Source organism: Macaca fascicularis, chromosome 6, assembly GCF_037993035.2.
Source record: "Macaca fascicularis isolate 582-1 chromosome 6, T2T-MFA8v1.1".
Lineage (NCBI taxonomy): Eukaryota > Metazoa > Chordata > Mammalia > Primates > Cercopithecidae > Macaca > Macaca fascicularis.
Window position 1 is genome coordinate 126,300,769 of NC_088380.1, and position 12,087 is coordinate 126,312,855.

At 43.6% G+C, this 12,087-nt stretch overlaps 1 protein-coding gene across 6 annotated transcripts in view; it reads left to right on the forward strand.

Moving 5' to 3' along the window:
* Positions 1 to 12,087, forward strand: part of FAM170A (family with sequence similarity 170 member A) — a 33,651-nt gene that overhangs the window by 15,374 nt on the left and 6,190 nt on the right. For 2 of the 6 annotated variants that reach the window (XM_065546674.1, XM_065546673.2), the window contains exons 2-4: positions 9,583 to 9,723; positions 10,824 to 11,613; positions 11,904 to 11,962. In XM_065546674.1, coding sequence (XP_065402746.1) covers positions 9,585 to 9,723; positions 10,824 to 11,613; positions 11,904 to 11,910 — 936 coding nt within the window. In that variant the 5' untranslated portion in view covers positions 9,583 to 9,584 and the 3' untranslated portion in view covers positions 11,911 to 11,962. Of the gene's footprint in view, positions 1 to 6,467; positions 6,674 to 6,733; positions 9,724 to 10,823; positions 11,614 to 11,903; positions 11,963 to 12,087 lie in introns of those variants that run through there. The other 4 variants (XM_073994095.1, XM_073994094.1, XM_065546676.2 and 1 more) reach the window with 3 other exon arrangements.

The following is a 12,087-nucleotide window of genomic DNA, read 5'->3' on the forward strand; positions in this document are numbered from 1 at the left end:
GACCTTTGGGAGTTTGACGACAAAATGCCTTGAGGTTGTGTTCTTTGGGTTAAATCTGCTTGGTGTTCTATAACATTCTTATACTTGGATATTGATATCTTTCTCTAGGTTTGGAAAGCTTTCTGTTATTATTAATTTGAATAAACTTTTTGCTCCTATCTCATTCTCCACCTCCTCTTTAAAGCCAACAACTCTTAGTTTTGCCCTTTTGAGACTATTTTCTAGATCCTGCAGATGTGCTTCATTGTTTTTTTTTTAAATCTTTTTTTCTTTTGTCTCCTCTGACTGTATATTTTCAAACAGCCTGTCTTTAAGCTCAATGAATTCTTTCTTCTTCTTGATCAGTTCTTCTATTAAAAGACTCTGGTGTATTCTTCAATATGTCAGTTGTGTTTTTCTGGTCCTCAATTTCTGCTTAATTTTAAAAAATTATTTCAATCTCTTTGTTAAATTTGACATATAGAACTCTGAGTTCCTTCTGTGCGTTATCTTGAATTTATTTGAATTTCCTCAAAACAGCTACTTTGAATTCCTTTTCTGAAAGATTTCATATTTCTATTTCTCCAGGATTGATTCGTAGTGCCTTATTTCATTCATTTGATGAGGTTATGTTTTCTTGGATGGTCTTGATACTGGTGGATGTTTGTCTGTGTGGGCATTGAAGAGATAGGTATTTACTGTTGTCTTCTCAGTCAGGACTTAGCACTTGTCCTTGAGAATACTTTTTTTGAAAGGACTTGGGTATTGTGATCTAAGCTGTATCTGCTTCAGGGTGCACCCCAAGCCCAGTAACGCTGTGGTCCTTGCAGACTCCTAGAGGTACCACCTTGATGGTCTTGGACAAGATCTGGAAAAATTCTCTGTATTACCAGGCAGAGACTTTTGTTCTCTTCCCTTACTTTCTCCCAAACAAACACAGTCTCTCTGTTCTGAGCCACCCGGAGCTGGGTATGAAGTGATGCAAACTCCCATAAGGCCACCACCACTATGATTGTACTGGGTCAGACCTGAAGGCAGCACAGCACCAGGTCTCACTGAAAGCCTACTATAACCACTCCCTGGCTACCACTTATGTTCACTTCAGGCCCTGTGACTCTACTGTCAGCAGGTGGTAAAGCCAGAGAGGCTTGTGTCCTTCCCTTCAGAGTGGTGAGTTCCCTGAGGCCCTAGGCATTTTCAGAGATGCCATCCAGAAGTCAGGGACTAGAGTCAAAAACCTTAGAAGTTTACCTGGTGTCCTATTGTACTGCAGCTGAGTTGGCACTCAAACCAGAAGATGCAGTCTTTCCCACTCTTCCCTCCCCTTTCCAAAGGAAGAGGAGCCACACCCCATGGTGTGAGTGGCAGTGGGATGCTCTTTTATAGCCACACTCTCTTTTCTCTCACTCTCACCCCCTCCTTCACCACTGGCAACCATTAATTGATTTTTCATTTTTATACTTTCCTTATACCAGGAACGTTTTATAAGTGGAATTACACAGTATATAACATTTTGGCATTGACTTTTTTTTTCCCCTCTCTGCGTAATTCTCTGAAGATTCATCCAAGTTTGATCATTTTATTGCTAAGTAGTATTCAAAGTAAGAAAGTACCACAGTTTGTTTAATAACTTACCTATTGAAGGATATCTGAGTTGTTTCTTGTTTTTGGCTATTATGAATGAGCTGTTATGTAGGTTTTTGTATGTAGGTTTTTCATTTCTTTGGGATAAATGCCCAATAATATAATTGCGGGGTAATAAGGTAGTTATATGTTTCAGCTGCCATACTTTTGGCTATAACATTTTACATTTCTAGCAGCAGTGTATGAATGATTCAACATCCTCATCAATATTTGATGTTGTCACTATTTTTTATTGTAATCATTCTGATAGGTGTGTAATGATACACTGTGGTTTTACTTTGCATTTTCCTAATGGCTAATGATATTGAATATCATTTCATGTGCTTAGGCTTCCGAGTAGCTAGGACCAGAGCCATATGCTACCACCCCCAGCTAATTTTTAAAAATTTCTTTTTGTAGAGATTGGTTCTTGCTATGTTGCGCAGGTTGGTCTGGAACTCCTGGGCTCAAGGGATTCTCTCACCTCCACCTCTCAAAGTTCTGGAATTACAGGCATGAGCCACTGTGCTTGGCCAGTGATATTGTTTTAATTTTGGTGTTCTTGTGTCTGTTGCTAATATATAGAAATACAATTGATGTAATTTTATCTTCTGCCCTGTAACTTTGCTGAATTCATTTATAGAAGTTTTCTCTTTCTTTTTTCCTTTTCTTCCTTCTTTACCTTTTTTCCTCCTCTTCCTCCTCCTCCTGCTTTTTCTCCTCCTCCTCTTCTTTCTGTAGATTTTCTGAGATTTTCTACACAATCATGTCACCTGGAAATAGGAAATTTTATTTCTTTCGTTCTCACTTGTGTGACTTTTGTTTCCCTTTTGTGCCCTTTGCACTGGCTTGAACATCTAGTTGTATGATAAGAGCATTATTATTAAGAACATTGAGAGTAGATGGCTTTGCCATGTTCCTGATCTAACACTCAGTTTTACCATCGATGTTAGCTGTAGGCTTTATGTAGATTCTCTCTACTGCATTGTGAAAGTTCCTCTCTATTCCTACTTTTATAAGAACAACTTTTTTAAAAAAACATATGGGGTCTTTCTATGTTGTCAGGATGGCCTCAAACTCCTGGGCTCAAATAACCTTCTCACCTCAGCCTCCCCAGTAGCTGGGACTATAGGAGTACCACACCAACCCAACTAGAATGAATATTTTTAAATGCTTTAAAAATTTTCTCATTAGTTGGTTTTCTTTTCTTCAGCCTATGTGATTTTTCTTTTTTAGCCTATAAATAGAGTGGATTATACCGATTGAATTTTGAATGTTGAATCAGTCTTGCATCCTTGGAATAGACCCCACTTGGTCATGGTGTGTAATTCTTTATACATATTGCTGAATTCTGTTTTCTAATATTTTGTTAATAATTTTTGCATCTATATTTATTAGGAATATTGGTATGTAGTTTTATTTTTTGTACTATCTTTGTCTGATTTGGTATCAGGGTTTTACTAACTTCATAAAATGAATTGAGAAATCATCTCTCTTCCTCTTTTCCTGGAAGAGATTGTGTAGAATTAATGTTAATTCTTCTTTAAACATTTGACAGAATTGCCCAGTGAAACTATGTAGTCATGGAGATTTCTTTTTTGGGAGTTTAACAATTACAAATTCAATTTCCTTTATAGTTATAGGGCATGCAATGTACTTATTTAATATTGGGTGAGTTTTAGCAGTTTGTGTTTTTTGAGAAATTTGTCCATTTCATCTAAGTTGTCAAATTCATGTCCATAGCATTGTTTGTGGGGTTCCCTTGCTATTTTTTCGACGTCTGCAGGGTCTGTAATTATATCTTCTGCTTCATTCTCAATATTCTCAATTTTCTAGGAGTGGCAGGCTCCCTGGTTTGTTCTTAATATGTGTATATTTTTAGTTACACAAGTTATATGTTGGTACATTTTTGTTATAGAATTCTAACCATCCAGAGTATGAAATATAAGGAGTAGAGCTCTCTTTCATTATCTTCTGCACCTGTTCCTCTCATCCTCCTTCTTGACTCAGAGGTAAGGAAAGTGAACAGTTTGGGGTGTGTCTTCCGGGACTGTGACTCCTACCCCTAAGTAATATTTGGTCACCTGGTGGACATTTTTTCTCCGACTCTTCAAGGATCAGAAGGAGCTTTGATGATGAAACTGGTGGTGGGGAAAGTCAAGGAGGAAAAGAGGAAAGCCAGAGGGGGAGGTCAGAGGGAGCAACAAACAGCCATCTTTCTCTGCTATAAGAGGAGGCTCCTTCTATCTAGTGTCCCCACATGTTCCCCACATGAAGGCTATGACTTCAGGGGCAGATGTAGAATCGGCTTGTTTGGTGGTGTACCAGATGAAGGAAAATACCTGATCTTTCAGCAAATTCTGTTGTCTCTTCCTTCAAAATACATCCAGAAGATGACCATTATCCATTATTTTCACAACTAACTTTGTGATCCAAACCAGTCTCATCTCTCTCCTGGATCATTGCAAAAGGCCCACTGTTCTCTCTGATTCTGCCTTTGCCTTCTAAAAGTCTATTCTCAACACAGTTACCAGAGTGATCTTTTCAAATGTAATTTCTCATGCAAAACTCTCCAAGCTTCCCATGTCACTGAATCTAAAACTAATCAATTAGCTAGACCTAACTACCTGTTTACAAGGCAATGCAGCTAATAGGGGAACATCTTAGATAACATCACAAGGACACAATCAACCATTTCCAAACTGTGGAAAATTCTGGAAGATAAATTAGTTTTTTCCAACAGGTAAATGCCTTTAAAAAGGAGGGGGAACTGTTGTAGATTAAAAGATGTGATGTTGACCAATCGCAATGTGTGGACTTTGTTTGGATCTTGATCTCAACAACACAGTTATACAAAGATATTTTAGCATATTTGGAGGAAATTGAGTATGGCTTGGTTATTAAATTATATAAAATAATTATGGTTAAATTCATTTGGTGAGATAATGATATTTCTGTTATCCTTTTTAAAAGTTCATATCTTTGGAGGTACATACTGCTGCCTTCAAGGAGAAATGACATAATGTCTGGAATTTGCTTTAAAATACAGCAAATCCCCCACTCCTCTATCTCAAATACCTAAATAAAAAGAAATGAACAAAAGATTAAAAGTGTGTGTATGCAGTGGATGGAACAAGAATGGCAGAATACTGATAACTGTTGAAACTGGATTATGTGTACATGAAGCTGCATTCCTATTACACAATTCTCTCTACTTTAGTCTGAAAATTTTTACCACACAAAAAATGCTCCTTGGCCCCTCTTTTTTAGGGATTCTTTGAGAAACTGGAGATTTAATCTCATCAGCAATTTTTCATAAGGCTACATTTGCCCTATCTTCATTCTCCCTCTGCCTGGGGACAGTCTGCAGTGCCCTTTCAAATTTGGGCCTACCTTGGTCCTCTGGGTATTTCTACTGCTTTTTTAATGCAGTGACTTCTGGGAATCCCCCTCATGCTTGTCAACTAATAGTCCCACTGGATTGGGGTCACTGCCCCAAATGAGGTATCTCTAATTTTAGATTGGAATCAGGAAAATCCAGATGAGTTGCCACTTATAACTGGTATACATTTCAGCCTATGAGCAGAGATGTGCAGGAGATAGTATGCAATTTTCTTATATAACTCCATTTAATTTGTAATTTAAGCCTTGGTTCTGTTGATGTCCTGTTTGGATTTCCACCTCTCCCTATTTGGAAATCATACAGGGCTGAGGTTTTGAGGGTGGGGTGACAGCATAGTCTCTGGTTATTGGAGCATACAGCTGAAGTTTAGATGCCCATCAGCTTAGTTGCCAGGGCATCTTTAGGTGGTGTGGCTCCTATGCCATGTGTGAGATAGGTTGCCATGATTCTGCTTGTATGCATAATACAGCCAGCCCTTCTTGAAGTTTTTGCCGCCTGTACCTCTTCAGCCACATTTCAGAGGGCTCCTCTCCTCCATAGTTTGAAGATCTCTCTCTCTCCCTGACCTAATCAGTACCTCTCAACACTGTAGTAGAGTAAGAAGGGGGCATGCCTAATTAAAAAAATCCTGCTTCCATTATGTTTCTGCTAACTTTCCTCTTTCCTATGGAGTTTCAGATTTTAGAAATAAAAGTCAGGTAGGGTGTGGTGGGTGTGGTGGCTCATGCCTGTAATCCTAGCACTTTGGGAGCTTGAGGCTAGGAGTTCAAGACCAACCTGGGCAACATACTGAGACCCTGTTTCTAAAAAAAAAAAAAAAAAAAAAAAAAAAAATTAGGGAGGTGTGGTGGTTCATGCCTGGTGCCAGTTGTTCCAGCTACTTGGGAGGCTGAAGTGTGAGGATCACTTGAGCCCAGGGGCTGAAGTGACCTATGATCACACCACTGCACTCCAGCCTGGGTGACAGAGGGAGACCCTGTCTCTCACAAAACAAAACAAAATAAAAACAACAACAACAGCAACAAATAAAAAACAAAGAAAGAAAAGTCAAGATGATTAACATGCTACTGCTGCTTTCAGCCCTGCCATACCCTTCCTCTGAGCAATGAACACAAAGCCTGCTACCTGCTTGAGTCCAGAAGGGAAAGGGTGAAAAAAAAGGAGAAAAGAAAAAAATTAAACAGAAACATGTTAACATCTCAAAATATTCTGCCACATTTGAAATACGGGAGAGTTGAATTCATTAGAGGACTTCTACTGGAAAAAAGGAATTGTTCTTGAAAAGGAGGCCTCTGCAGTTGCACAGACTGTGTTGGACCTAGGTCCACAGAACGCTGTGATGTCATCATTGAGGTCAGAGAATCTGCTGTGGGCCTGGTGACCTTTGAACCTTAACAGCCCTGCAATGTAGTGAGCACTGGGCAGTGCTGCTGGTTCACTAAGCCGTCTTGAGTTCTTCAGCTATTTAGGAGATTCAACTACGTTTATTCATACTGAATCTTTTTAATGAATTTCCTGAGAGCCAAGAAGGGCCAATCTACAGAAAAAAGCGGGAGGTGGACCTTAAGCATCTTCTAGAAACTCTTCTAGCTGATACCATGAAACGACGACAAAAGAGGAAACATTTGGAAAATGAAGAGTCCCAGGAAACCGCTGAGAAGGGAGGAGGTATGTGCTGGGCAAACTCTCTGGGTCACAAGCGTCACTGGCCAGCCTGAGCCTTTTTCTTTAATTTTATTTTTGAGACGGAGCCTCGCTCTGTCGCCCAGGCTGGAGTGCAGTGGCGCGATCTCGGCTCACTGCAAGCTCCGCCTCCCGGGTTCACGCCATTCTCCTGCCTCAGCCTCCCGAGTAGCTGGTACTACAGGCGCCCGCCACCACGCCCGGCTAATTTTTTGTATTTTTAGTAGAGATGGGGTTTCACCGTGTTAGCCAGGATGGTCTCGATCTCCTGATCTCCTGATCCGCCTGCCTCGGCCTCCTTTTCTTTTTCTTTTTCTTTTGAAATGGAGTCTTGCTCTGTCGCCCAGGCTGGAGTGCAGTGGCGTGATTTCGGTTCACTGCAAGCTCCACCTCCTGGGTTCTCGCCATTCTCCTGCCTCAGCCTCCCGAGTAGCTGGGGCTACAGGCGCTCACCACAATGCCCAGCTAATTTTTTTTTTTTTTAATTTTTTTATTTTTAGTAGAGATGGGGTTTCATCGTGGTAGCCAGGATGGTTTCGATCTCCTGACCTCGTGATCCACCCGCCTCGGCCTCCCAAAGTGCTGGGATTAAAGGCGTGAGTCACCGCACCCGGTCAGCCTGAGCCTTCTTTAGGGAGGAGGAACTGAGGAGAATGTACTACCTATGCGGTAGTGAGGGGGAGACCTGGCTGTTGGCTGATGCCGGCACATCCATCTTGAGGGTACCCGGATGTGAGATGGACAGGAAGTCCAGATGCCACTGGCGCACGATACAGAAAGCCAGCCCTGCTGGGCTGAGAACTTTTGTTCTGGGGCTGCTGGTACCTGGAACTATGTCAGTCTCCAGGCAGGTCGGGGACCCACTTACAGAGACCCAGTGATGCAGCCTGAGTCTCGTCTTTCTCTCATTCTCTTTATTTGCTCTTTCCCTGGGGTGACTGAGGTGGAAGGTGTGAAGGGTGCTGGTAGAAATCTATGAGTTGCACTGCCCCTTTTAGCAGAAACGAAAGAGTAGCCCAATGAATTAAAGGCCTTGTTGAAAAATATCTTGAGAAGCGAAATGCTTGTTAGAAAGTAGATTAAACACTTGTTTGGGGATGGCATCATACTGAAACCACGGAGGTTTGATTTTTCAGCAGGAAGAATTAACCAATTAATCCAACAGAATTTGTGAATCCACAGTGTGGGACATCCCAGAGGAAATGACACCAGGGTAAGGGTCTTCGATTGCTGTCAGTTTACTTCCCAGGCTGCATGATAATGGCAGGTATTAAATGTAAAGAAGCCGCTTATCCTGAAAGGGGGATGGTCACATGCAGGAGACAGGGCAGAAAGGAGCCTGCCCCAGAGATGGCCCTCGAGGCTTCTGCCCCAGTTAGAGCTCAGCAGCGCCTATGAGGCCCAAGGTCATAAAGACCTGTAGGTTGAGCCCTGGGAATGGAGGCATGAAGAATAGGCATGGAGAGCAGGGGGCTGGGACAGGAAGGGGAAGGCAATGGTTTTCCTCTCCTTCATCTACCCTTACATTTCAGAATTTGTCTGTCTCTGTGTGTGTGTGTGTGTGCGCACGTGTGTGTTGGGAGGGGGAGGACTGGAGATAATGGGAGCACAGTGGTGGGTTCTGCAGGGTGAGCTTTCTGTCACCATGCCTCGGCCTGGGCAACACTCAATACACATAACAGTGTGTACCGAATTTTTGTTAAGGGTATTCCAGGAGACAGTCACTCATATGCCCATATGTACTCTGATACAGAAAAAGAGTCACACACCTCCACACACAGTACATACAGTTAGATACACATACCATTCCTCTATTACATACTCACACAACCCATGTGTGTGACAGTCTTTTCTTCCTACAGAGATTTCACGTGTGTGTGTGGGGGGGTGTGTGTGTGTCTCCTCAACTCTCACACAAACACAGCTACCTTAAACTATCTCTAAATACCTCTTTAAGAGCCAGTCACACATCATACATGCCATATCTGTAACACATTGTGTAGCAGAGCCAGGCCTGCTTTGCATAGACCACGATGAAACAAAGATTCACCACCATCCCCTTATTAGGGTTGCCAGATAAAATACAGGATGTCCAGTTAAACTTGAATGTCAGATAAACCACCAATGATTTTTTAGTATGAGTGTGTCCCAAATATGGTATGGAACATACTGACACTAAAGATAAGTATGACAAATATTGCATGGGACATACTGACAGTAAAAAATTATTTGTAATTTATCTAAAATTCAAATTTAATTTGGCATCAGCTGTATTTTTGCTAGATCTGGTGACCCTTATATATTCATAATGAGCTAACCTATGATATACTTATATTTCTGCTTAGTGTCTGTCTTCCTTGTCTAGAATGGAAAGTGCACTTAGAAGAAGGACTGTTTTGTTCAGTATTCCTAGAGCCTGGAAGAGTGGACTGGTGTCTGATCATGGTAGCTGTTCATGAAATATTGCCAGATGAATGAATTAATGTACATTATAAATACAAGCCACACCATATAATCAGGAAAAGTTACATATTGCATAATTCCAGGGTTGTAAACACAAACTATGCACACAAACTCCATAGACACAGACACATGTTTCTATAATATACCCACAGAAAACTACACATATCAAAGGCTATCTGATATGTATCACTCTTACACTTCAGACCTATTCATAGTCACCACACAGGCCTACGTTCCTAACGATACACTATCAAAATACCTGTTGACTGTAATTAAATATTGGAGTATCCACCAGAAGGCTGTCTCACAAACCAAGTGTGTTCACCACACCTGACATATGTCAGCCACTCAGTAAATATTTGTTGGATGGGTAAATGATGCACAAACATTCCCCATCCACCATATCTCTGTGCCCTTCATACCTTTCTCAGGAATGTCAAAGTCCCAAGAGGATGCCCTGCAGCCTGGATCCACTAGAGTGGCCAAAGGCTGGAGCCAAGGGGTGGGAGAAGTTACTTCTACCTCCGAATACTTCTCCTGTGTTTCTTCTTCACGCAAGCTCATCCACGGTGGTAAGGGTGCAGGGCTCCTTGGGCATGTGGCTTCTTGGCTGTGGGGTTCATTGGGCATGAAAATCTTTGAGTGTGGGGCTGTTTGGGACTGGGACTGTTTGGGTCCAGGGCTCTTTGAGCATGAGACTTTTTGGTTGCAGTGCTGCTTGAGTGTAAGTCTCTTTGGGAGTGGGACATTTTGGGTTTGGGGCTCCTTCGGTGTGACACTCTTTGGGTGTGGGGCTCCTTGGATGTGAGATTCTCTGGGTGTGAGGTTCCTTGAGCACGACACTCTGGATACAGGGCACTGTGGGTATGAGACTCTTTGGGTGCTGGGCTCCTTAGGTCTGGGACATTTTGGGTGCAGGGCTCCTTGGGTAGGGGACAGGAGGCCCATAGATCCAAGGATGAGGCTAAGAGGAAACCCAGGGCAGTTGGATATGATCAGAGCTCTGCAGAGGTGTCTGGGCAAGATACAGAGCTGTTAGAGGAGTATGGATATGAGCTCAGTGTAGGAGAGCATGAGCCCTGGTGTGCAGTCAGGCAGTCAGGGTGCAGAGGCCAGGAAAGTCTGCTCTTGGGGTGTAGGGCCACAGGACCAGATTAAGCACCTTCAGCGGAACTACTTGGGCTCTGACTTTGCCTTCAAGAGAAAAACAGAGTTCCTCAGCCCAGGCCTCCAGCACTGCAGCAAGACTCTAGCTCAGGCCTACACACCTCACACATACAACCACACGCTCCACAGGTACACTCTTTGCACACATCCCAGACAAATGCGTGACCTGCAGTGCCATTCTCCCACACTACCTCCCACATTCCACAAATAACACATCAGTGATGGCACCAACTCACATCCTCATAGCACACACATGCTGCCGACATTCCACATAAGCTGCAGTCCTCACCACCATACTCCACACCCCTGTATACAGACATCCCAGCAACATCCCTACACACAAATGACACTAGAATCACTATCCCACAATATGAACAACAAACACCAAGCTCACCACACAGCTGCATCACACCACAGTCTCCTGCACCACACATATTCAGCGTATGTTCCCCCAGTTCCTGGCATGGCCCATGCATCTGCTCATGTTTCTAATTTCCTTTTCCAGGAATCCAGAGACTACATCGAGACAGCCCCCAGCCTCAGTCACCCCTGGCCCAGGTTCAGGAACGAGGAGAGACTCCTCCCTGCTCACAACATGTCTCCTTGTCATCCCATTCGTCCTATAAGACTTGTGTGTCCTCTCTGTGTGTAAACAAAGAGGAAAGGGGCATGAAAATATACTACATGCAGGTACAAATGAAAAAAGGTGTGGCTGTCTCCTGGGAGACAGAGGAAACTTCGGAGTCCTTAGAAAAGCAGCCAAGGATGGAAGAAGTGACCCTTCCTGAGGTTGTGAGGGTAGGTACTCCCCCCTCTGATGTGTCCACCAGAAACCTCCTGTCTGACAGTGAGCCCGGCGGGGAGGAGAAAGAGCATGAGGAAAGGACAGAATCAGACAGCCTGCCAGGCTCACCCACTGTTGAGGAGACACCCAGGGCCAAGACTCCTGATTGGCTGGTGACCATGGAGAACGGCTTCAGGTGCATGGCCTGCTGCCGGGTTTTTGCCACTGTGGAAATCCTCCAGGAGCATGTGCAATATGGGATCAGAGAGGGCTTCAGCTGCCACGTCTTTCATCTCACCATGGCTCAGCTGACAGGCAACATGGAATCAGGGAGCACCCAAGACGAGCAGGAGGAGGAAAATGGAAATGAGGAGGAGGAGGAAGAGAAACCAGCAGCAAAGAAGGAGGAGGAGGGGCAGCCCACAGGGGAAGACCTTGGCCTGAGGAGATCCTGGAGCCAATGTCCAGGCTGTGTGTTTCATTCTCCAAAGGACCTTCCAAAGGACAGGAAGTGAGCAAGGGCTGGGTCGTGGGACCGTTGAGGGAGCAATGGCTTCCCTGAGCCAGTACTCTCTCCCCAGTTCAGGCTCCCTCTGTAAGGGAGATTTGGGGGCTTTATTGGCTCAGGGAACAATGGAAGGGGACATAACTGGGATCCCTGCTTCTTGCCTAGGCATCTAATAAAGTCTTGATTGTAAGTCAGGACTTGTCTTGACCTTTCCAGCTCCTGCAGGAAATTCTGAGAATTTCTAAGGTTGCATTAACTAAGAAGTGTCTTTCTTTGGTTTTATTTTCACACAGCAGCTGAGACTTATGGGCCAGAAGATACTGGAAGATGGTGTGGCCTTTTCTTGCAAGAGGTAAGGAGTGAGATTTGCAGTTTTCTGAGGCTGTGTCATGAGGGCCCAGAGGAATCCAAGGGAAGGAGCTGCAGGGATGCACTGGGTCACCTGGCGGCTCTGCAGCTGCATCAACTTGTGGTGCA